Source organism: Macaca thibetana, chromosome 3, assembly GCF_024542745.1.
Source record: "Macaca thibetana thibetana isolate TM-01 chromosome 3, ASM2454274v1, whole genome shotgun sequence".
In the NCBI taxonomy this organism is placed as follows: Eukaryota; Metazoa; Chordata; class Mammalia; order Primates; family Cercopithecidae; genus Macaca; species Macaca thibetana.
The window spans coordinates 102,733,565-102,760,454 of record NC_065580.1 but is presented as its reverse complement, the minus strand read 5'-3'; the positions used below and the strand labels follow the sequence as shown (position 1 = coordinate 102,760,454).

The window sequence follows — 26,890 nt, the reverse complement described above, 5'->3', positions numbered from 1 at the left end:
CTGGGTCTTGTGGATGGAAGAGTGATTGAGCAGGCCCTGTGCAAGCCCCAGACTCTAGCTCTCAGAAAGCCCATGAGTTTCTGCAGCTCAGCTGAGTCATGGAGACCTAGAACCTCTGGTCCCATTGCTCACAGGGTGATACTTTGGGGCCTTAGGCCCAGGGTTGAGTGAGCTCGAAGCCTGTAACTCTTGCCCCTGATTATGGATTACCTTAAGCATTCTGTAGAAAACAGAAGGGCAAAAGGGACCTAGTATGCTAGTGATGATGACGATGTTAAAAATAATAACATCGTCATGTTGTAATAATATAGATGATAATAATAAGTAAAATGGAATGCTTACTCTGGGTTGCATCCAGGACAAGTCTTTTACATACATTATTATAACTCACACATTTCTTATGAGATAGGTATTATATGTCCATTTTACAAAAGAAAAAACTAAGACTCAGAGAGGCTAAGTATTTTCCCCAGATCTCACGGCTAGCAAGTAGAGGAGCTTTTTGTTTCATTTAGCAAAGTAGAGGAGCTTTTTGTTTCGTTTTATTAATTTTAAAAGTTACTAACCTCTTTGCTACAGAGCCGTGTTTTGAACTTGCTCCAAAGCTGATCACAGAGAAAGAGGATGAGTGGAGAGAGGGAATGACTAATGGGGCTGGCTGTCCTACCCCAATCCTATCATCTCCTGGCCACACAACCTTGCATTATACGTCTTTATTTACTTTGTAATTCATAAATGTTTTAGCGAAGGCCTACTCTGTGCCAGGCACCATGCTGGGGCTGAGGATGGAAGACCCATCTCTGCTACCTGCAGACCATATCCTTATGAGGAGATGGGCAGGCAAACAGGCAGTATGAGTACAGTGTGATGATTTTATGATGGGGACACAATGGGATCCAGGGGAGGCTTCAAGTGGGGTGGTTACCTCCCCTGAGGAATGTCAGGCAGAAAATGCTTTCTGGAGGACCTGGGAGATTAGCAGATACCTGAAGGGTGAGGAGGGAGGTCTCTAGGCAAACCTGGTTGGCTGAGGGGGAAGAAAATTCCAGGCTTGGTAGTCTGGATTAAGCAAAATAAATTAAAAATAGTTGTTCTGATCTCCCTCACCCCCACTGCAGAAAGTCTCCACTTCTAACTCCTAACTTCAAAGGCCATGATAAAATTCTCCCCAAACTCTTAATGCAAAACAATAATTTAATTTACTCTAATTTGCTACATAATGTTATGGGGAGATCGTTGGCGGCCCTCAGCTATTATTTTCTGAGACACTAAAGGCAGGTACTTAAGAATAGTCACTTTCACAGATGCATAAATAATATGTAGACTCAAAAAAAGTTGAAGAATGAACAGGGGGCCAAAGAAAAAAATTGTCTCCTTGTGGAAATAGAATTCGGTAACTTCCATCAGGGCCTTCTGGGTATGTTTTTGGCACCTTTTTTGGGCCCTCAAGTGTTTAAGCACACTGCTTTTAATCTTTCCCATTTAATTAGATTGTCTCTGCCATTCCTGGATCTAATTTATTTGAGAGGAAAAAAAAAGGACTGTAGGGAAGCAATAAGGTAGAAGTAAAATGAAACAGAGGAGGGTACTGGTGACAGCTGAAGAGGAACTGCATCCAGTTGCACCGACTTTCTGTGACTGTTTTCTCATTCTGACGCCTAGTTCCAGGGACTGTTCTGAGATTTACTCTTCCTGTAAAATTCTAAAAGGCAGGGACTGTTTCTTGGTTAGCACAATGCCTAGTATATAGTCGGCACTCAGTAAATGTTAGTTTAATTTCTTCTTTTCTCTGTTCATTTCTTCCTCCTCTGCTTCCCTTCTTGAAGGGAGTCAGTTTGGTAGACTAGCTAGAACTCTTGGTTTCAAGCAATAGCAACTCACATTGGGTCACTTACAAAAAGGGACTACTGTATAGTATAAGGGTAGTAGGGTAGCTTACGCAATTTCGGAGGAGCTGATTTTCAGATGCCAGCTGGAACTGGGCCTGGAATGAACTGGGACTTTTTCTTTACCTCTGACAATTCCTATTCCCAGAAATGGTATTCATCAGCCCAGTTTGGGTTCTATCAATTACAGCCAAAGGAGCAAGGTTGCAGTTCAGAAACTTCCTTGCCTGTAGCCAATGATTATATGAATGGAAGGAGGCCCTTTCTAGAATTTGGAATGGTTGTCAGACAGCTGGATAGGTGTCTGTGAGGTGTGTGCATGATGCTCTTACTGGGGCAACTTGGGTCTACAATCTTGGACCATTGGCTGTTGGGAGAATTCCAAATAGTAGGTAGCTTCCTACCTGAGAATGGTTGAAATGCATTAGTGAGATGCTGAGGGGCTGTCTTCTCTCGCGTATAAAAAATAAAAAGATGTTTTCTTAGAAACTACACTTTTTGATACATTCTATATATGTTGTCTTATATTTTTCTAGAACTTTATTTTTATTTTTATTTTTTTTCTAGAACTTTAAAAGTGAAAAACCAATGAGCAACAAGAACTTGCCATTAATATCCTTTCTCTTATATAGAAACATGTAGTAGAATCCACCATCAGATCCACAGAGTGAATCAAAAGACTTGATATTAGCACTAGATTCAGAGGAGCATCCTGCCAGATTCTTTTTTATATTGTGTCATATGCAGTTGCTATATTTGAAGGACATTATTTGATCCTATGAACTGATGTAGGTAATGAGTTCAGCTCTTCCTCTACTTTCTTGCAGTGAAGACAGGATCACACATTACTTCTTGGAAGAAATTAATCTTAACCTAAGTAGTCTTAGCTATTGACTGGATCAAATAATTATTAGAGACCTTCTTCCCTCCCTGTTTCCCTTCTTTGTTAGAATGTACTCTTAGTTCTTCCATGTTAGAATCCATTCCAGTAGTTAAAAAAGATCAATTTCTCTCCAAACCCAAATTTTAAAGTAAATATATTAAAACTAGAAGTTACCCAAACCCTGACAGATGTAAAGTATACTCACTATAATTTTAGGAGTCAATAAGCATTTTATGTAAAGGGCCAGATAGTAAATATTTTTGGCTTTGCGGGCCATATGGTCCCAGGCACAGCAACTCAACAATGGCTTTGTAGTGTGAAAGCGGCCAGAGAGAATATGGAAATAAATGAGCATAGCTATGTTCCAATGAAACTTTACTGGTGGATACTAAAATTCAAGTTTCATGTAGTTTTAATGTGTCATGGAATATTATTCTTCTTTTGATTGTTTACAATCACTTAAAAATATAAAAGCTGTTTTTAGTTTGCAGATGCCACAAAAACAGGTGATGGGCCAGATTTCAGCTGCAGACATTAATTTGTCAAATCCTGCTCCAACTACCAAAGCAGATGATTGACACTTCTGCTTGTCTGTCTTGGTTTAGTTTTCTTACTTTCTAGGCTTTATTGAGTGAGCATTTCTGAAAGAGCAAACAAAAGCAGTGCTTCTTTTGATCTCAGTCTTGAACTCATTCTTTCTTGACTTATGTAATGGTAGCATTCAACTTCACTTGGTTCGGTGTGAGAACCCAAAGACTGAAAAGGCTGCTTTAAGAGTTTGCACTTGAAGCAGTGCATTTTAGTGGTTCTGTAGGTGTACAATCTCTAAAACCAGGGAGAGAGATAATGATTCTGGGGAGAAGCAGTTTAAAAACAGTTCTAATTATTCAGGCAAGTTATTTTTACCAGACTTTAGGGGACAGAGAAATGATTGCATTTTTATTATTTTTATAGGTTATATTTCAAAAAGCTTTTCTGTTAAGATGATTAAATACTAAGTTTTAATTTCACTCACTTACGCAAGGAAAAATTCCATTTCAATAGACTTTTTCTTTCTTTCTTTTTTTTCTTTTTTAGATAATTTACTACAGGAGACTTAGGGCTCTCAGCTGAGGACTTATTTTGGCACAAAAAAAGACATGTTGTTCACTTAGAAGCTTGGTAAGATGAGAGAAATACAGGGAAAGGGGAACTATACGAAACCTTTGGTGGTTACTATATTAAAAAATACATAATATTAAGGTTAGGCAAGTGTCTCATTCTTGTAATCCCAACATTTTGGGAGATGGAGGCAAAGGATGACTTGAGCTCAGGAGTTCAAGACAAGCCTAGGCAACATAGTGAGACCTTGCCTCTACAATTTTTTTTTTTTTTTTTTTTTTTAAAGCAGCCGGATGTGGTGGCGTGTATCTATAGAGCCCGCTACTTTGGAGGCTGTGGTGGGAGGATCACTTAAGCCCAGGAGGTTGAAGCCAGTGAGCCATGATTGCACCACTGCACTCCAGCCTGGGCAGCAGAGTGAGACACTGTCTCAAAAACAAACAAAAAACTAAGCCCACATTATATTACATGTAGTATATATAAAATGTTACATATAAAAATTCTCTTCACCTGTAAAATTAATGGTGGCAACAATAACTAAAATACATTATTGTCACAGAGAAGAATTTTCCATGGAGTCTATGTAATAAAATCTGGGAGTCAGCTAGTGATTGCAATAATTGGATGCGTATTGTGTGCCTAGGTTTTATGCCCTTACTCCTACTTAATCCTCATTGTCAGAGAAGGAAAGTAAGATTCAGGGAGGTCAGACGACCACATAGCTGGTAAGTGATGGAGCCAGCTTTCAGACCCAGGTCTATCTGTGAGCAGAGCCCTTTTCATGCCTCCATGTTGTAACAGGTTTCAGGCGTGGGTATTACAGTCTCAGGGACTACATGATGATTTTGAAACACCCCTGAGTGCATGCTGAAATATGCCATTCTATGTGGCATGAGGTTCATGACACTGTTGGTTGCCTTTATGATTAATTAATCTTGCTACAACCTAACCAGACCATGTGAATATGGTTCTAGGTCTTCCCTGAGAGAATTTACAACTGAAGTGACAACTACACTCTGACACAATTCCATTTCTTTAAAAATACATGGTGAATTGAAAAAGATTAAATTCTGGGGACATACATTAACCTAGGTTCCAGTAGGCTTGGGGGTTTTAATGGGCCCCCTGAAGTTGTATGTAGAATAGGGTACATGTGTGTCTGTGTGCTTTTTTTGGGACAAGGTTTCTAATCTTCATTAGATTCTGAAGATACGTGGAGCCATTACCCTCTAAACTCAACTGGAATCAATTAGGAATATACCTGGATGATTCTTATTATTGGCAAATGTTTGTTAAGTGTGTCAAATTTCATCACAAAAATGAGGCTAAATTAATTGTAGTCTCACAATAGCTTGAGCACAGAACCCTCATTCCACATTGTTATACCGTGGACTCTTCTGTGGCACTCAGCTCTGGTCTCTTTTCCCGTGGGCATCCGCAGCCCCTAACAGCACTGCAACTGTAAATCCTCAATAATTGCTTGCTGATCGGTGGGAATAATTTTCCTAGTATAAGCCTTGCCTAACTCCGTCATTTCAGGCACTGGAAAGGCCAATGGCTAACGTGGCATCGTCATAAAGTGAAACTTCTGCCTCCTAAGTCCGCCGCTTCCTTGTGTAGCACTTTCCTCAAGCCCCACTCAGCCTCAGTTTCCTCTCCTGTAATAAGAGCGTCAACTATGGGATTGGTAGATATCTTCCACATCAGCAAATTCCAGGAGTCTATCACATTGGGCAAACCCAAATTCGAAAGGTCAGGACAAGCTATTTGGAATGGATGGTAAGGGGCGAGTTCTAATTCGATTCTACATTTCACATCAGAGAGCCTAGGGTGACTTTGACAATTACCTTCCTGGGAGGGACAGTGGAGAAGGAACACTATCGGGGCTCCAGGTTAGTGCTGGGGACAGTGGCTGGGAGGAAGTGGGCGTGGCGATTTTTCCCGACTTCCTTGTTTGGAGTAAACTTCGGCAACATCTGATGGCTAAGGGGTTTGCTTTTCCATCTGTTGATGTGCTTTCTGGAAGCTCCCCGGTCTGCCAGAGAAAACATATCCAGAAGAGGCACGACGCCAATCCAGCCATTCCCTTGGGTCCCCAAATCCCCCCAGCCACCAGAGACGGAAGGAGAAGCTGAAGTGGAAAACAGACGTGCCTGGGGCGCGCGGACCCCGCGGCTGGCAGAAAGTAGCGTGGCCAGGCAGGGACCTCCACGCCCACCCGTCAGCCCCGTCCACGCGCTCGGGCGCGCGTCCTCCCTTCCTGACACTCCTCTTGCCGCCTCTGGAGCTTGGAGATGGGACAGTCGCGACGGCTCCTGCCTCTGCCGAGTTCCTAGCCCTTTAGCTGTTGACGTTGGGTCCCCGCGCTTGTCTCCAGGCACTCAGCTGCCAGAGCGCAGCGGGGCTGAGGGTGACAGCGCGGCGCGGCCGGGGCAGGATTCGCCGCCGGGCTCCGCCGTGGTGGAGGAGGGGACCGCGGACGCCGCTGGTTGAGCTGCGAGGTCCCTGCCCGGCCGGCCGAGCCATGACGGACGCCAGCAACAGGAAGGAGGGCTTCAAAAAATGCCGGAGCGCCACTTTCAGCATCGATGGCTACAGCTTCACCATCGGTGAGAACTTTCCACCCCTCTCTGACTCCTGGCTCGGACAAACGCCCTCTCTGGTGGCGGCCAGAGCTCCTTTCTAAGCGGGCAGGGGGAGCTCAGGGGTTGGGCTGGGGCCGGAGGGTGCTCGCCGGGCGGGAGTCCCCGGGAGCGGCGACTGGGTCGGGACAGAAACCGCACCCTGGGCTGTCTCCCCCGCACTCCTTGCGGGCTCCGACCCGGCGTCGCGCGGAAGCTGGTTTTCAGCATCACACCTCCCCGAACCGCTCGGCTTCCTGGCTGATTTTAATAACGCAGGCCGGGGGACAGGAGGGGTGGAAATAGGGCTGGAGACGCTGCGATGGAGAGATGAAGGTAGGAGTGCGGAGAGAGGGAGACAGAAAGCGACAGGGAGATGTGGACATGATAGAGACACACAGAGCGGTAGGAACATCCAGACACGGAGTCGCTGATAGAAACACCTAGACCCCAGAGATAGAGACGGACGTCAAGACAGACTAGTAGAGTGACAGGGACGTGGAGACAGCGACTGAAACAAGAGAGGAGAGGCTGAGAGAGGCAGAGACCGGGGAATTCAGAGAGAGAGAGAGAGAGATTGAGATTGAACAATAGTTTCTATAAAAGTTGAAACAAAGGAAAAGGGACACATGAAGAGAGAGAAGAGAACAGAGAGATTCAGAAAAATAAAGCAGAAAAAGAGGCTAATTCAGTCTCAGAGAGAGAGGCCGCAGGGAGGGGGGATCATATGTCATGCTACCGAAAGTATTGGAGAAAAAGCTGTGATGTCTCTGAGCTACAGGTGGTATTTTCCTCTCCTGCCCTTGGGACTCCTAGTGGCTCCTGTTTTCTTTCCTCCAAAACCCTTCACCAGGAGGGGGACCACAGGGGGTTGTGGGGGCCCTCAGGGAGCAGCAGGGCCACAGGGTTGACCCTCTGGAAGCCTAGCATTTGAAGAGGTGGGTCCTTGATACCTTCCGCCCCATGCCGTGGCTGTTTTGAAACAACTTGTCAGGGATTGCCTCCACATCTTCCTTGGAGGTGAGTAGAACTCAAGTCCCAGGTAGAGCCCTGGAGGCCTGCTCCTTGGGACTTCAGCCTCTGGAGAACAGCAGGACAGAGGCAGGAGCCACTCTGATTCCTACTTTTGGAAGTACTCAAGTTACTGTGGTCTTAATCTGAACTGAACCCCAAAGCCTTTGAAAACGAGGGGGTAGATTATTTTGCTTTCTGTGGGCTGTGTCTGCTTGGATGTGTATCAGGAAAGTACCAGGGCCAAGAAGAGACCAAGGAACGGAGCTCATCTGAGGGCCACTTTTGTTCTTAATGAAGTAACCCAAGGTTTCTGGGGCATGGACTGAACACTTGCCCTTCTCCAAACGACCCAAATCCCACCCCTCTGAGCCTTTGCCTAGGCTGTTCCCGCAGGCAGGAATGCCATTCCCCCAGCACAGCATTGAGAAATCTTGTCTATGCTTCAGATCCCAGCTCTCACTTTCCACCTCTTCCACTGTCCATCCCCATCAGAAAGAATTTCTTCCTTGGCACCCCCTCCAGTCTGGGAGTTCTCTGTTGGAGCTCACACCCTGCCTTGAATCAGTTATTTAGGCACCTGTTGGTAGTCCTCATTGCATGAGAAATTCCTTAAGGGTGAGACTGCTTATGTATATTTCTCTCTCAAATGGTGTTGGTGGGTGCTAAGGGAGTGTTTGTAGAAAAGAATTAAAGGTTGCTAAAGTCAAAAGTGTTTCATTAATAGATCATTGTCATGTTAAATTGGTTTTCTTGACTCTGGTAAGAAAATTCTCAAAAGTTATACCAGGTTGTCCTTATGAGATCTTATCCTCCAAAGTGTGGCTTTCTCAAATCCAGGATCATAGTGTGGTCCTCCTCCTCCTGACATTTTCCCTTTCTGTTAGAAGAGATGGTCTAGCAGATTGGTATGGTCTGGTGGTCAGTAGAGACTCTAAAAATGAGCTGGTCACTTCCAAGTGCGATAGCCGCCAACTTATTTCAGATTGCTGAGAATTTATTCATTCACTTCTTTCTGCTTATTCTTCTTCCCTCCCCCTTTCCACATTTATTCAATTTTACTATATTAAGAGATACAATTTAGCGCAATGCCTGCCACACGGCAAACATTCAATAAATGGTAATTGTAATTATTCAAGGCACTAAGCTAATATCATGGAGAGTTTATGAAGATAAATCAGACTTAGAATCTGTGTTCAAGGAATTTGTATTCTTGGGGCGATGTGATATGTTCATACGTAACCATTTTAAAAAACAGAAATTAGTAAGTTGCTAGAGAGACATTTAAGAAATTTTAGGCCAAGTTTAGAAAATATAATAATAAAAAAGGAAGAAAGAAAATCAACTGTCATTTTATCATCCAATGCTAAATATTAATAATTCTTGTATATACTTCTAATATGTACATTGTTTTTACAAAGTGAAATCATAATTTTTGAAAAATGTGTTATTAAAAATACCTTATTAGTTTTGTTTCATGCTATATATAAAGTATTTTAAAAATCAACTTCCTAATGTTGGCTACTTAGGTTACTTTTAATTTTCACCATAATAAACAGTGATAAAAAACTAAATCTATGAGTATATCCATGAGTACTTTTTTTGAGACAGAGTCTGTCTCTGTTGCCCAGGCTGGAGTGCAATGGCATGATCTCAGCTCACTGCAAGCTCCACCTCCCGGGTTCACACCATTCTCCTGCCTCAGCCTCCCAAGTAGCTGGGACTACAGGCACCTGCCACCACGCTCAACTAATTTTTTTTGTATTTTTAGTAGAGACAGGATTTCACTGTGTTAGCCAGGATGGTCTTGATCTCCTGACCTCATGATCCACCCACCTCGGCCTCCCAAAGTGCTGGGATTACAGGCATGAGCCATTGTGCCCAGCCCATGAGTACTTTTTAAAGATAACCTTCTAGAAGCTTAATTGCTTAGTCCAAGAGTATTAACATTTTTAGGAACTTTAAAACATATTGCTCAACTGCCTTCTGAAAAGATTTACCAGCTTCTACTCCCATCAGCAATGTTTTGACAGCTCTGAAAGGTAGCTGTTATGACCCCTGTTTTAGGAGAAGAAACTCCCAAGACTCCAGAGGAAATAATTTGCCATAAGACATACAGCTAGGAGGTGGCAGAGTTGGGTTCAAACCACATCTGCCCTGACTCCTCAGCCTGGGGTTTGTCCCATACATCATGTGGCCTCCCACAGTGGACTTTATTTCTGCTGGACCCTCGGGACTAGCCCATCATCCTGCAGAAGAGAGATCTGGGAATTTGTTAGCTCTGCTTAACCAGCCAAGGCTGGAGCAAAACCAGAAAGAGATGGGACCATTGCTGCAGGTGGGACAGGGTGGGGTTGCTGCTCCCTGGAGGAAGATCAGGTAGAAGAAACAAGGTTAGTTAATCTACCTCACTAGACTCCCTTAGTCCCATGCTTCCCTGTCCTGGGGCAAATGATTTTCCATCCTCTTTATGTAATTTTCTCAGGTCATGAAATGGGTATGTGGTCAAGAGGTCTGGGAAACAAGACTATGAGATTGAACACGTGCCACATTCAAGCAGTGACTTTCAAAGCACCTTGATGCTTTGAGAGTTCCATCCCTGGGAAACCATTGAACTTATGATGATTGCAGCAAGTGATTATTCTGATGAGCATAATTGAAGGCCATATGTAGAAGTGCAAGTGTTAATTGACTCTGGTGTGGTAGTACTTGTGAAGGAGCATTTGCATATGAAGTGAATGATTGGGGTGCGTAGGTGCAGTACCTTGTATTTCAGAAGAACTTTCCTTCTGGAGTTTGGATGTCTATTTGGGTTTGTATTAAGTCATTCACAGATTCTTGCTCTCTCCAGAAGGCTGCCTGAAATACAAATAAACACCTCCCCCTCAAAATGATGTATGTCTGCCAAAAACAAAAGCACATTTTTTCTTTTAAATCACCTGAGTGGGCCCCACTCGATCTCTTTTGATGCTCCTCCCTGTTCATTTTACAGATGAGAAAATGGGACTGAGGGAGGGCCCATCACTTCCCTCCTGGCCTCGGTGATGACCTGCAGGGTGTCAGAAGGAGGTGGGTGAAACCAGAGGCTCAGAGGGATGTGAAGTTGGCGGAGTGAATGTCAAAGAAGCTGCTTCCTTCAAAAATGAACCTATTGGTGTTGTGGAAAATTCTAGGCCTGTACTGAAGAGGTGTTGCTAACAGGGATGTGTTTCCTGTAGCAACGGCCACTGGCTTTTCTGCTTTGTGTTTCTCTCCTTGGGTTGTCCCAGAGGAGGAAACACAAGAAGCCCCTAGACAGCAATCGGAGGCTCAAGGGGCTGGGAGTTGGGGGTTCCCTGACTTACCCTTGGACAGCAGGGGATGGAGGCCAAACTGAAGGGAGGAGGTTTGCTAATAGATGCTCCTCTCAGAGGGGATCTGGGCAGGCAGGGCTCTGTGGGTGGCCGAGGCCTGAATGAATTGGCTGCGTACACTGGGAGTGTGGCCCACTCTCCAGCTGAGGCAGAGGCCCCTGGCCTCCTCTGGGGCATATGGTTGAGGACTTTCTGAGCCCAGACTGGTCTCTGTGCTCTCTCAGCTAAGTGTCTTGTCTGCCCTCCATCTGCCTGCTTAAACAAGCAGGCAGTCTGGGTGGAAACAAGAACTTTGGACCTTTTACACCTGGTTGGGAGTGATCGTGGGGAGCAAAGAACCCAGTAAGGATTCCAGGTAAAATATTCTATGGCCACCTCCCAGTGCTCATGGACCTACTTCTCTCCCTCACTTGTATCTTAGAGTCAGAGTCAGGTGCAGCAGGGTGTGGGAAGAGGAGTCTGCAAACGGAGGCTTGCGATCTCTGCTCTGCTGTTCATCCTCTTCCATTCTGCACCATGGGCAAATCACATTATCTCTGAGCCTCAGTTTTCTCACATGTAAAATGGGGAGTAAGATCCTTAAATTTTGGCAGTATGGTGAGGATCGAGTGAAGGTTTGCATGAAACAACTGCGCTGTTAACTCTAAAATGCCCTCCAAATGCTTCTTGTTATTAGGGAAAGTTAATGCTGGTTAAAACCGGTTTATGCCACTTCACAACATTTGCACTTCCACCGAGTGCAGCCCTGTCTTTAGCCTGAGGAGCTCTCATAATGGAGTTGCCATTGTCAGCAAACAATTAGAGTGCAAGCTTTTAGGGGGCCAGCTGAGAGCTTGTATTTGCTGTGGGAAACCCTGGGCTTTGGAGTCACACACAGATTTATCAAGCCCATCAGGTGAGCCATTTAACTTCTCTCAGCCTCAATTTTCTTCTCTGAATAAATGGAGGTAGTAACACTTTCCTTGTGGGTGAACCATGGCCAGGGGAATGAAGGGCCATACACAGTACCTGGCTGTCACACTGTAGGTGTCCGTTCAATGTCCTTTCCCTTTGCCTGAAATCATACTGTGAGTAGAGCTGGTGCTGGCTGGGAGTGGGTGAGAATCAGTGATGTGATCCCCAGGATTTGTGACTGCACTCTGTGGGTGGGCAGCCAGGATGCCCTGTACAACTGTGCTGGCCCCTGACACCAGATGAGAGTAAATGTCAAGTGGGTACTGGGCACCCTGCTGCCCTCCTATAGGCTGATGCACTTTCCAGAGCCACACAGTGTGCCCGGCATGTCTTCTGAGCCTCCACAGACCTGGACAGGGTCCACCTGGGGCCATGGGAAGTTGGGAGTGGTGGGGAGAATAGTAACGAAGGAATGACAGTCCTGAGCTGGGCTTCGGGATCGGCCTGGAACACAGCAGGAGGAGGGGACCAGGATGGGTAAATTGCACTGAGTAGAGTCCAGAATATAACAGTCTCTGGAGTTAGACACTTGTGGTTCAAATCCAGAACCCCATCTTCCTTTGGTTGTGATCTTAGAGAGGTGGCATTTCATGGCTAATGTTAAGACTCCTAAGCTGTAAAATGGACATAATAAATAGTATCTACCACACTAGGGTAGGAAATCAAATGAGATAGTGCAACTAGAACACCTAGTAAGGCTGATTGATCCACTGGGCACAGTAAGCCTAGTGATCAGACAGCAATATTTTTAGGATTCTGAAAATATTTTAATTTCTTTTAGAATTGAAAGAAAAAATAAACTTTTAGATTGAAGAAAATACTTGACTTCATAGAATTTCAGTCAAGCTCTAAAGATCTGCAGTACAACATCATACACCTAAAAATTTGCTTAGAGGGTAGATCTCATGTTAGGTGTTCTTACCTCAACAAATAATAGAGAAGTTAAGAAAACTTAACATTATTATATTCTTCATTTCAATGCAATCCTAAAATATGTTTTAAATGATTATTATTATTATTATTTTTTGTGCAGGAAGGGACCCACAAAAGCAAAAGTTTCTAGGGCCCATGAAAGTCATAATGAAGCTCCAGCTTCTAGTACAGGGCCTGGCACAGTCAGGGCATTCAAAATTGTGAACTATTATTATTGGTAGGTTAATAAATATTTGCTGAACATAACACTGAAGTAGACACTGTAGAAAGGTGGGGGAACCATGGAGAAGAAAAGCACAGACTAGTAGAAAACACATACTGGACGCAGAGATGGGGTTAGCCCCTTACTAACTTGCTTTTTGATCCTGGGTAAGTCACTTAACCTGGGCCACAGTTTCTCCATCTGTAAACAAACTGGTTAAGTAAGGAAATCTCTGCAGTTCCTGCCTCTCCTGGAAGAGGTGAGTTTTGGGTCCTGACCCTGGCCTTCCCAGAGTAGATGAGATGCTGGGAATGGCTAAGTGAGGTACACCGGAGATTTGTGATGGATGCTTTGTAGAGTTCAGAGCAAAGAGGAGGCAAACTGCGTACAAGACTAGTTAAGAACTCAGAGGTGAAATTATTCATGAAGTAAGCATACTATGCTTTGTATATACAGCATTGTACAGTTTTCTTACTTACAGTGAAGTTTAATAACCACTGAGGTAAACTCAAGAAAGGACCAAAGGCAAGTCCATGTGTAGCTGCCCGGGCCTTCCAGCTATTTCACCTATATGCTAACCATCAAATTCCAGTGGGAAATGGGGACTAGCTGGAGATTTCCAAGTGTCTCTGAGTGCCTGCAGGGCTAACTCCATTCTGATGTGATATGAAACCTTTTTGACTTCAACTCATGCTACAAGATTTGTTACGAAGAATAAACGTAAGAATGAATACCAAATTAATAATAGATATAGAAGCATCTAGCATGGATCCTGCTTGATAAATGCTTGTTGGACTTGAGAGGCAGTGTGTGCAGAGATTAAGAGTTGGATTCTGGAGTTTGACTGCCTTGGTTGAATTTTGGCTTCACAGTTTATTAGCTGTGTAATTTTGGACAAGTTACTTAACCTTATTGTATTTCAGTGTGCTCATCTGTTAAATGTAGACAATTACATTACCTACCTCCTAGGGTGTTAGAGGAGTTAGTACATATCAAGCACTCAGAATAGCACCTGGTACAAAGTAAGTTCTACATAAATGTTTTTATTATTATATATTTATAGTTTATATCCATTATAAGATATTTTCATAATATTTTTAACTTGGAAATAATAATAACCAACTCTGAGTCCTGCTTGATCAAATCGCCATATGTACTGTTGTTTGAAAACCTGAAAGGATGACTTTGTCTTCTGCTTTCTGTTGTTCAATGTTGGCATTTTTCGTGTGCTTCACTTTTGTGTCTTTGGGTAATGATCTCTTGATACTTTATGGTTGTTCTTCATGGATCCATGTTCCCGTTTCCTCAGCTGGTTAGCATCTTTCAGGATTTACTGCATCACTTGTGATAGTTTTGCACAGCGAGTCCCTAGCTGCCAGGCCCTTGTTAGAATGTTAGTTCTCCTAGGCCAGGATGCCAGGTGGAAAGGCAAGTGATACAGAAGACCTGGGCTCTAGACCCAGTTCTGGTACTTCCTATCTCTGTGGCTGTGGGAACGATCGTTCACCTCTGTGACCCTTGGGGCCCTCATTAGTAAATGGAGATAGCAATTCCTTCTTTGTTGTGTTGTTGAGAGGGTTCAAGAGGATGAGGAATGTAGGAACCCGGTGTGCTCTAGGTGCCTGTTAATTGGTAGCTGTTGGTGGTGATGATGGAGGGACTCTGAAATCAGGGTGTGGGCAAGACTCCCAGACCCACAGCTGCTTCCCTGGACGGTGCTCACCTGCCTGTCCCTGGCTGCCTCCACCAACCCTCCACCAGCTACTTATGTAGCATTCTGGCACGGCTGCAAGTCTATCTTTATTTTAGGGTAGGATTTCCGACCAGGCCAGGGATCTGGAGTGCCTGTCTCAGCCAAGCCGGGTGCTTCCAGCTGGGTCGGGGTAATTGGTGCCAGCTGCTTTGGGGAGAGCTGGTTGGCACTTCCTGTGCTGCTGGCAGACAGGCACTGGAGTGTGTTGGAACCTTGGCCTGAGAACCAGGCCTTCCCCAGGGGATCCTGGGCAGGCTTAGACACAGAAATGCTAGAAGTTGGTTTTCACTTGGTGGAAGGCAGTGTCTCCTGGACAAGGGTCCAAAGCACCCAAGACTCTGCCCTTGAGTATTAGGTCACAGTACTGCTGCCAGAGTTTGAGAAGAAACCACATTGCAGGAATTGATTTGCTGACTTTGTCTCTGCTTCCCCAAATGGCTGTGCTTCCTCTCTTCGTGGTAACTTCATAGAGTGGCTCAGGTATGATTCCATGGGCTTGGGGAGGAGAAAAGGAGAAAAAACCCCTTCTGGACTTGCATGGACTATAACCACCAGCATTATAGATAGTCTAATTCAGTTTTCACAAGTTGAAATTAGACAGATGGAGAAGTGACTTGCTCAAGGTCAAAGTAATAAGTAAGGGTTTCAGTGCAGTTCAACTACAGGGCTCTTTCCTGGCTTATTTTTTATTTTTATTTTTTGGTTTTGCTGTGTTGGACCTGTTGAATTACATTATTTCATTTCTCAGACATATTGGCTCTTGGAGATTATCTCAATAAAACTTTTGTAGTGTATATGGTAGAGAGAATATCCCTTCTTTATCTTTGGACAAACCAGAATGTGAATGGATAAGTTGTCATGTTCACCATTTATGAAATAGCTGACCACTTATTTATTTAGTTAGTTTTTAGAGACAGTCTTGCTTTGTCACTTAGGCTGGAGTGCAATGGTACGATCAAGGTTCACCACAGCCTTGACCTCCTGGGCTCAAGCGATCCCCCTGCCTCAGCCTTCTGAGTAGCTGGGACTACAGGTGTGCACCACCATGCCCAGCTAACTTATTTTTATTATTTCTAGAGATGGGGCCTCGCTATGTTGCTCAGGCTGGTCTTCAACTCGTGGGCTCAAGCAATCCTTCTGCTTTGCCCTCCCAAAGTGTTGGGATTACAGGCATGAGCCACCGTGCCTGGCGTCTGACCACTTTTTTTTTTTTAAACTTTCTGAGTCTTGTTTCTTAATTTTGTAAAGTAGGAATAATAATATCTGCATATGATGTGACATATGTAAAGTTCTAGCCCAGTAATGACAATTGCAGGTGGTTATAAAAATATTGACTCCTTCCCCTTCCCTTTTCTTCTTCCTAGTTCATGCCAAACCTGAAGGTGTTTCTGCTGGCTTAGATGTTTGCCCAGTAATCACAAATATGGGAACCCTCCAGGCCTTTGGAAGTTACATCTCTCTGAGAGGTCCTAAGAGAAAACTGGCATTGTTTTTCTCTGACTTTGGGCCCAGGGAACACACATGAACACAATAGGATTTAAGCAGTGAGTGGGAAAGTGAATGGATTTCTTTTTTAAAGTGATTAGTTTACAGTTTCTCAGAAAGGTCCACTGTATCTGGTGACTCACCTTTAACAATTGGAAATTACTTTAGCTTTTCAAATTGTATTGAGTCAGTTAGTATTGGAGAGGAATCCATCATCTCTTAAAGAGGGAGCCAGCAGGACTTGAGTCAGACTAGATCCCAATCATCTGCTGGGCCCCACGGAAACCCAGTTTTCCAACAGGATGCATTTTCTTCCTTTCTCATCTGGGTCATTCATGAGGCTAACTGTTTAAAACAGTGAAAAGTGTTTAAAAGATGCAGAATTTAGTCCAGTTGTGTAAGACTGTAAGCCTGGTCTTAGTGACTATTTCAAGGAGGCTATTTTTTTTTGGGTAATTATGCAAACCATTGCCCTCATGTTGCTGATGATAATGAGAGGCTTTACTATTGGTAAACATTCCCAAACATCAGCTCATTTGATGCTACCAATTCCCCTGAAAGAGAACTATGAGCAGCTCTATTTCACAGATGGAGAAACGGCTACTGCAGGAAGTCGGAGTGACTTGGTTTCAGAACCATGACTCCAATCCAGTTTCTACATTTTGTTTTTTAAGACAGAGTCTCACTCTGTTGCCCACGCTGGAGTGTAGTGGCATAATCTCGGCTCACACCAACCTCTGTCTCCCAGGTTCAAGTGATTCTCCTGCCTCAGCTGCCCAAGTAGCTGGGAGATGGGGTTTCACCATGTTAGCCAGGCTGGTCTCGAACCCCTGACCTCAAGTGATCTGCCTGCCTGGGCCTCTAAGGTGTTGGGATTACAGGTGTGAGGCACTGTGCCTGGCCAGTTTCTACATTTTTGAAAGCTTGGGCATTTGAACTAGAAACCTGGGAACCGTTGTAGATTCCTTTTCCTGTGCAGATTCCCACCCTCACCTCATCTAATTAGTATTTAAAGTCCGTAGGCTTTTTGATCCTGCTGCCCTTCCGTTTAAAACCCAGGAGGGAGACTCCCATTGGATGCAGGATCAAGCCCACATTCCCAGGTAGGGCCCATGGGCCTTCCATGACCTGGCCTTTGCTTTTCTCTGGACTCGTACTTTGCAGTGCCTTGTCTGCGCATGGGCTGTAACCACTCACTTAGCCCGTCTTTATGCAGTGCATTCTTTATGGCAGTGATTGTGTTAGGCACTAGGAATACTATGTGAGCAAACAAGCCAGCCCTGATGACATGGTGCTGACAGCCTAGTGGGGCCCACAGACATTGGTATAACTGTGCTTCGTCCTCTGATGGCAAGGCCAGGGTGCTGTGGTCATGCCCAGCAGGGGTATCTAATCTGTCTGGGGGTTGGGATTGGCTTCCCTGGTGAAGGGTGTTGGGGAGGTGATGGGAGAGCCTCCAGGTGGATCAGGCAGCCTGTGCAGAGGCCCTATGGCTGGAGGGAGGAGATGGGATATGGAGGGCTGTGAGAGCATTAAGAAGAGACTGGAGAGGTGATTATGTGAGGCCTTATAGGCCCACTGGAGTGTTTTGTTTTTTTCTCCAAGAGCAGTGGAAGGCAGCTGGCCATTTTAGGGAGAGGGGACAAGATCAGATTTGTGTTTATAAACACACACTCTGGCTATGCTGTGGAGAATCAGTTGCTGAGTGTTTGCTGAATGTTCTTGCTATTATGTAGTAATAATAACTAGCCATTTCTGTGTGACCTGCATTCTTCCTTTGTATCTGGGCCTTCTTGTAGCCTTCTGGGTATTAGTTCTCTCTTTCAAACAAACCAGGCAAACTTTTAGGCTGCCAGAGCAGTAGGTGGTCCTTGGGGGCTGGAGGCTGTCTTAATTTTCCTAATTACTTAATTCATTTTTTAACAAAATGAAGATAGCATTATTAATTTTATTTGCCTGTAAAAATGATCCATGTTCATTTTAGGAACTCAGGAAAGAAAACCTCATTATCCAGAGATGACCTCTGTTAATATCCTATCCTTGGTCCACATAATATTCTATTGCAGTTCTATTTAAATGGGATCATACATGTTGTTCTAGTACCTGCTTTTAAAAGTTAATTGTATATATGGATATTTTAAATTAGTCAGCTCTCTTGGTCTCTCTGACTTAGTGCCTAGGCTCTCTTTTGGGTTTGTATCAGCTTCCCTAATCCTGAATGCCCCATGAGGCAGGTGAAACTTTTCTGAGTATTTCACAGCATGGCCTATTTTGGCAGAGGTGTCTCACAAATTATATGCAAATATATTTTATATACAAACACACAGCCCCTCCACACACCATGTATACTACTATTTTCTTTGTAATTGACTGTTTGCTATATGCCAAACGCTGTTCTAACGGCTTTGTAAGCACTAGCTCATTTAATTTCTCATTTTCGAATGAGGAAACGAACACACTTATCCAGGGAAGTGGAGAGATCTGGATTTGAATCTGATGCTACAATGGTTATGTGAGAGCTTGACTATGCATGGGACATGTCAGAGAAAGTGCCCTTCTTACACCTGTGGGACACGCCTTGGGTAAAAATCCAAAGCACTTTTGGGACATCTAGCATCTCCTCTTAGCATCCCAGTGAGAGGGTTTATGACTTTATAAGAGGGAAACTGAGTATTAAGTTATTAGAGGTAGAATGTTTCTTAGAGTGTGTTTCAGCAGAAAGCTCAATCAACCACTCCTTCCTTCCTACATTCTCTTACAAATATTAGTTAGTGCCTACTAACCTCCCTGCAAGTATAGGAAGATATTAAATAATTTTCTCTTTTTTGAAAAGCATGTGGGCTTGTGGGGAAGCTGACATTGACAAGTAACATGCTGAGGCCAAGTGCTGTTTGGGGGATTTATAAAGGATGAAGATAATGCAGGGGGAGGGGTTGGCAAAGGCTTGAACTTAGTTTTTTCCACTCTTGTTTGATCTTTCCCTCCCTTCCCCTCCCCTTCTCCTCTCTCCTTCTCTCCTCTCCTCCCTGCCCCCGCCCCGCTCTCCCCTCTCTCTTCTTTTCTCCCCAGTATCACTCCCTTCCCTTCCCTTCTTCCCTCCCTCTTCCTTTCTTCTTCTTCTCCCTTCCTTCCCTTCAATGTTCTTCCTTCCTGTTCCTTTTCTTCTTTTCTTTTCCTTTCCTTCAGCTTTATTGAGGTGTCATCTACATACCATAAAATTTACCCGTTTTAAGAGTACAATTCAACAAGCTTTAGTGAGTTTACAGTTGTGTAATCATCACCATGTATAAGTACTTCATTCTGTTTTATTTTGAATAATATTCCATTATATGAACATATACATTTGTTTATCCATTCAATAATTGTTGGACACAGGTTGTTTCCAGTTTTTGGTTATTATGAATAATGCTGATATAAATATTTACATACATGTCTTTATGTGGACATATGTTTTAAGTCTCTTGAGCAGGTTCCTAGGAGTGGGATTGTTGGGTTGTATGGTAAATTATTGTATAACATTTAGGGAACTGCCAAACTTTTCCAAAGTGTCTGCACCATTTTATGATTCCACCAGCGATGTATGAGAGTTTTTGAATAGAGTTTTAAAGAAGTAGGAATCAGCCACGTCAGTGGTTCTCAAACGCTGCAGCAACAGGGCTGGCCACATAAAAACCAAATGGAGAGTTTGTTAAGGATTTCTGGGCTCTATGCTCCGAAGATTCCAATTCCATAATTGTGGGTTGGACCTGGCAAGTGCATTTTTTTCTTTTTTTTCTTTTTATTTGTGAGACGGAGTCTCGCTCTGTCACCCAGGCTGGAGTGCAGTGGCACGATCTCTGCTTGCTGCAACCTCCGCCTCCCAAGTTCAAGCGATTCTCCCACCTCAGCCTCCCAAATAGCTGGGATTACAGGCACCTGCCATCGTGCCCGGCTAATTTTTGTATTTTTGTAGAGATGGGGTTTCACCATGTTGGCCAGTTGGTCTTGAACTCCTGACCTCAGGTGATCTGCCTGCCTCAGCCTCTGAAAATGCTGGGATTACAGGCATGAGCCCCTGTGCCCAGCCTGGCGTGTGCATTGTTAGAAAGCTCTCTAAGTGATTCTGCTGTGTTCCTTGTTTAGGAATCACAGAGCTGGATGAGATTGGGGATGGGATGGACAAGGGAGAAATTCTGGGAACATTCTAGACAGAGAAAACACCATGTATAAGAACAGTGTGATATGTGAGGATGTTAATAGCAGTAGGCGTGGCAAGAGAGAGCAGTTTGGAGACTCTTGCATTGGTTAAGACTTAATAAGGAAGCAATTAATTCATTGACATATCTGTCTAGTTTTCTGTGAAACTTTTCAAGGCGAACTAACTTTTTTGGGAATACTAGGTACTAGGCTCCGAGTTTTATGCTTAATTTTCCAACTCTTTAGACTCATTATTATTCTCAGTTTATAGGTGAGGAAACGGAGGTTTAGGAGGTTAAGTAATAGAGCTGGGACTTGACACCAGTTCTGTCTGGCTCCTTCCACCATAGCAGTTTGCCCCTATTCTATGCAGAGCACTGGTGCTAGTGCCATGTGAATAGGGTCTTGGGATTTCATATTCATTGTAGGAGAATTCATTATGCATATTTTGCAATTGATTCCCCAGCTTGCTGTGCAGTCATTCCTATTTGCCCTTCTTTTCTATGGGTTACAGGTATATTAGATTTTCTGTAATGGAAATTACAATATTTAAATGTTCTAGGAGGATGCAAAATAAGATAACTTAGTTAAACACCTTGAGGCTCTAGTCTATGCTGGCGTTAATAAACGTCCTCTGGATGCTTCTTCCCGCCCTGGTCCCTGTTGTTCAAGGTAGTGTTTACCGACTGTGCCAAAACTTGACCCTGGTTCTCTGGTGGCAGTCAGTCTGAGCGCTACAGAAATGGAAGATTAAAGCCCTCTGTGAGTCAGGCACTGGAGTTCTGCGGTAGGGCTGTTTTCAAAGTTGGATGCGTGATGGAGGGAAACTTGTAGTAATTACTGAACAGATGCCCTTAATGAGGTCTCTGCTGGATTTCCAGCTGGCAGCAAAGCTCTGCATTGGGACGGGACCGTTGAAGTCACTGGATCATTATGTGACATCACATCCTCCCCTTGTTGTCATAGCAGCTGTAATCATCCTACTGAAAGTGTCCCTCAGGGTGATGGCAAGCCACATCTTTCTTTTAATGTGCTTTCTTTCATGCTAAGGAGAAGAAGAACTAGCATGCCAATGCTCTTCAAAAAGAGAAAAAGCTTAATGTCAGCATGTTATTACTATCCTTGTTACTATTTTAACAATTATTATGCAAGTTAAACATATGATTATGTGAAAATTTATAAAATAGAGATTGGCAAAGAGAATACAAAAATCCTACCTGTCATATCAACATGTAGACAGAACCACTATTAACATTTTGGTGAATATCTTCCTGAACAAAAAAAAGTTGTTTTTGCTTAATGAATGTAGATATGTACATTTATTAATATTTTTTCAAATATGGGACCATTACTGTATTGTGTTTTATTTTTTCCCCATCTGACAATGTATAATTAATGTCTTTTCATATCAGTATTCTTCTTCATCACAGTTTTTAAGGTATCATGATTGATTTAGCTGATCCTCTATTGTTGGGTGTTTCAAGTTCTTTCTGCTTTCTTGCTGCCGCAAATAACATTACAGTAACTATCATTGTCTCCACATCTTTATAAATCCTTTTTGCCTTAGGAATTGTTGAGTTCAAAGAATTGACTATATTTGACACATTTGAAATGTACATTCTAAACCACTCCCACTCTCTAATATCTTGCCAGTTTACAATTCCCCACATAAGTTATGAGTTTTTGTGTTGATGTTATGAACATGGGATTTTTAACCTTTAAGGAGTTATAACTTGATAAGTGAAAAATGGCATATAGGCCGGGTGCGGTGGCTCACGCCTGTAATCTTAGCACTTTGGGAGGTGGAGGTGGGCGGATCACAAGGTCAGGAGATCAAGACCATCCTGGCTAACACGGTGAAACCCCGTCTCTACTAAAAATACAAAAAATTAGCCGGGTGTGGTGGTGGGCACCTGTAGTCCCAGCTACTCGGGAGGCTGAGGCAGGAGAATGGCGTGAACCCGGGAGGTGGAGCTTGCAGTGAGCTGAGATCGCGCCACTGCACTCCAGTCTGGGTGACAGAGCGAGACTCTGTCTCAAAAAAAAGAAAAAAAAAAGAAAAAAAAAGGCATATAACTGTTCTGTTATTTGACTATTTCGTTCATGTGTTAATTGACCATCTATATTTCTTTTCTTTTTTTTTGATGGAGTTAGGCCCTTGTTGCCCAGGTTGGAGTGTGCAATGGCATGATCTCGGCTCACCACAGCCTCCACCTCTTGGGGTCAAGTGATTCTCCTGGCACAGCCTCCCAAGTAGCTGGGATTACAGGCATGCGCCACCATGCTTGGCTAATTTTGTATTTTTAGTAGAGACAGAGTTTCTCCATGTTGGTCAGGCTGGTCTTGAACTCCCGGCCTCAGGAGGTCTGCCCGCCTCTGCCTTCCAAAGTGCTGGGATTACAGGCATGAACCACTGCAGCTGGCCGACTTTTCCCTCCCTCCCTCCCTCCCTCCCTCTCCTCCCTTCCTTCCTTCCTTCCTTCCTTCCTTCCTTCCTTCCTTCCTTCCTTCCTTCCTTCCTTCCTTCCTTCCTTCCTTCCTTCCTTCCCTCCTTCCTTCCTTCCTTCCTTCCTTCCTTCCCTCCTTCCTTCCTTCCTTCTTTCTCTCTCTCTCTCTCTTTCTTTCTTTCTTTTTCTTTTTTTTTTTAAATTATACTTTAAATTCTAGGGTACATGTGCCCAACTTGCAGGTTTGTTACATATATATACAAGTGCTGTGTTGGTTCGCTGTACCCATTAACTTACCATTTACATTAGGTTTTTCTCCTAATGCTATCCCTCCCCCTGCCCCCCGCCGCATGACAGGCCCCAGTGTGTGATGTTCCCCTTCCTGTGTCCAAGTGTTCTCATTGTTCAACTCCCACCTATGAGGGAGAACATGTGGTGTTTGGTTTTCTGTCCTTGTGATAGTTTGCTCAGAATGATGGTTTCCAGCTTCATCCATGTCCCTACAAAGGACATTAACTCATCGTTTTTTATGGCTGCATAGTATTCCACGGTGTATATGTGCCACATTTTCTTATTTCAGTCTATCATTGATGGACATTTGGGTTGATTCCAAGTCTTTGCTATTGTGAATAGTGCCACAATAAACATATGTATGCATCTATATTTCTTTAAAGAGACTCATGCTCTACTGCCTGTGCTAGCTGTGCAACTTATTTCTTTTATAAGTAGTACATTGCTGCCTTTCACTAGTTTTTCTACTGGGGTATTTCCTTTAGTTTAGTTTTGTTTTGTTATAGGCAAGGTCTCACTTTGTTGCCCAAAGTGTAGTGGCACCACCTTGACTCACTGCAGCCTTGAACTCCTGGGCTCAAGCGATCCTCCTACCTCAGCCTCTCAAAGTGCTGGGATTACAGGTGTGAACCACCATACCTGGCCTGACTTCCTTTAATTTATATGAAATTTTTATATATAAAAATTAAAAATTAAAATTAAATCTATTCAGCCTTTGTGATATTTGTTGCAAATAATTTTCACAGTTTTCAAATATGCCTTTTAACCTTGTTTATGTTCAGATGTTAAATTTTTAAATAAGCCAATCAGTTTTATTCATTTATAATTCATGTTTAGAAAAACTTCTACATTGAAAATATGCATCAATATTTTCTTCTAGTACTTTATAGTTTTATTTTTATATTTAAATCCTTACTTCATCTAAAATTCATTTTGTAATAAGGTAGAGATTTAATTTTGTTTTTTCTGTCAATTTACCCCCTTTTTTCTGTGCTGATTTAAAATATTAATTTAATAATACTAATGTTACACACATATACATATTTGGGTCTTTTTTTGGAGTTTCCTCTTTATTTTTAAGTTTTTTTTAAGAGAAAAAGTCTCACTCTGTTGCCCTGTCTGAAGTGTGGTGGCATGATCATAGCTCACGGTAACCTCAGACTTCTTGGTTCTAGTGATCCCCTTGCCTCAGGCTCCCAAGTAGCTAGGACTATAGGTGTATATCACCACACTCTGATAATTTTTTTGATTTTTGTGGAGACAGTCTTGCTATGTAGCTCAGGCTGGTCTCGAGTTACTGGCCTCAAGCAATCCTCCTGCCTCAGCTTCCCAAAGCAACAACTTTGCCCAGGCTATTTTTGCTCATTTTTATTCTTGATGAACTTTAAATTTGCCAGTTTTCATTATAAAATTTTTAGGCTTTTTGATAGGGCTGTAGTCAAGAGCATAACTGCAACTTTCTGTGTGGTCTAATTCTAAATCAATTTTTGTACATGTTTCATGGGCACTGAAAAAGAGTATGTTTCTGTTTTTATATGTATCATCAATGTATTTATTAAATTAATTTAATTATGTTATAATGATATAATGAAGGCACATTATCCAGATTAGTAATTACATTAATACAATTATTTAGCTCTTTCTCTATTTTTTGGCTGTTTGACCTGATGAAGACAATTTGTTTATTAAAGAGTTATTCTAATATAATTTGTTCTTATGAATTTCTTCTTGTATTTCAGTTATAGCTTTATATATATTTTGGTACACTATAACTTGTTTCATGGAATTTATGAGAATTATATATTCACTATCAATTTTACTGTTTTCCAATATAAAATTATTGGGTAAGTACCACTAAATGGTATTTACCACTATTTTTCTACAAATTTACAATATCTTGTGTGTATATCTGTATGTGAACATATAATATTCTCATTGTTGAAAACTCAACCAGACCAAAGCATTAAAATCTCCCCAAATCTACTTCTGATGTTTTAGTGAATCCCTTTTATATATTCTATTGGGTGTGCGTGCACATGAACACACATATTCACAATTTGCCATGGGATCATTCTGTGCATGCTGTTGTGTAGTCTACATTTTTTTCCCCACTGACAAATATGTCATGGTCACCTTTCTGTTGCAATAAACATAAAGTTGAATAACCATTTTAAATGACATTCTCAGTTCAAAATGTTTATACTTTTCATCAGATCAAGAAATTAGGTTTTTGCCCTCATATATTTATTTTACTTTGTTTTAGGTACAGTATTTTGTTTTTTGACCCAAGTTTATAGTTTCAAAATTTTTAATAGAGGAGATTAATGTAATTGTTATAATTATTATATTTGCTCTTATTTCTGGCATATCAGCATTTTCTACTTTAAAGATTCTGTGTTGCTCTTTCCTTTATGTTTTCTTTTCTGGTATATAGATTATATTTCTTTTAAGTTTTATTTTATTTTTAATTGACAAATAATTGTACATATTTATGGGGTACAATGTCATATTTCAATGCATGTATATATTGTATAATGATCAAATCAGGGTAATTAGCAAATCTTTCACCTCAAACGTTGATCCTTTCATTGTGGTGAGAATGTTCAGCATCCTCTTGTGTAGCTATTTGAAATATACAATATACATTATTGTTAACCACAATCACCCTACTGTGCAATAGAACACCAGGACTTATTCCTCCTATCTAAGTGCAACTTTGTGTCTGTTGACCGATCTTTCTCCATCCTCCCTCCCTGGGCTATATTTTCTTTAGCTTTTATCTTTTCTAATGTTTGGAAGACATATATTCTAGTGGTACTTATTTTTAAGTTTTCAAAAATGTTCTTTGATCAGCCTTTTCAGATTGTGACAGTCACGTGTGAAATGGCACCTCTGCTGATAAAGTGTTGAACACACTCTGTCATCCTGCCTACTTCCTGTGCTATGTTAGTGTATTTGATTTTGGTTTTTCTATTTGATCAGTTTTTATATTTGAATTTGGTTTTTAAAACAGCTTTATTGAGACATAACTTTCCATAAAATAAATTCATCTTAAGTATACAATTCAATGATTTTTAGTAAATTTTCAGAATTGTGCCACTCCCACCACTATCCAATTTTAGAACATTTCTCTCATTCCCCAGAGAATCCTCACTCCAGTTTTCATTGAGTCCACTTTTATATCCAGCTTTCTGCCAATTGTTTATCTTTTAAAACTGGTTTTATTTTTCATTATCAGTCACTTTGTCCCCTTTCTGGACAACAAATTCAAGAAACTTTCTGGAAGCTCCTGTGTGTCTTAAGAGCTCGTGTATCTGAACATCCCTTTTCAACATGGCAGATACATTGGTGGCAGAAAATTACTGGATCATAACTGTTTTCTTCTTCAAAATGCTATAGGCATTAAGACAGCATTGCCTTGGAGCTAGTCCAGCATTGGATAACTCTGAAGCCTGACTAATTTTCATACTTTCTAGGCAACCTAGTTTATTTGCCTTGGTGCTTATAGGTTTTTAAATTAAATTTTATTTTAAACTTGTCCTTGTAAATAGTTTGTAAGCATGTGAGTAGATGTGAGTCTCTTTTAATGGATTTTTCAGAAAACTAAAGGCCCATTTGATCTACTTATGCAGTTTGTCTTTAGGTGAGGAAGAATTTCTTCTACTATATCTTTGATTATTACTTTTTTTCCATTTGTTCTGAGTTCTCCTTCAGGAACACTCTTTTTCCTCATATTGACTTTCCAGTCTTTGTCTTCCACAACTAGAGTCATTTTAATTTCCATGTTCTTTCCC

General features: G+C 42.3%; 1 protein-coding gene across 1 annotated transcript in view; it reads left to right on the top strand.

The window, feature by feature from the left end:
- The first annotated feature begins 6,366 nt into the window (after window positions 1-6,366).
- Window positions 6,367-26,890, top strand: part of PDE1C (phosphodiesterase 1C) — a 534,574-nt gene continuing 514,050 nt past the window's right edge. Inside the window, exon 1 of the mRNA XM_050784828.1 lies at window positions 6,367-6,479. Within this exon, the coding sequence (XP_050640785.1) occupies window positions 6,395-6,479 (85 nt within the window). The 5' untranslated portion in view covers window positions 6,367-6,394. The remainder of the gene's footprint in view (window positions 6,480-26,890) is intronic.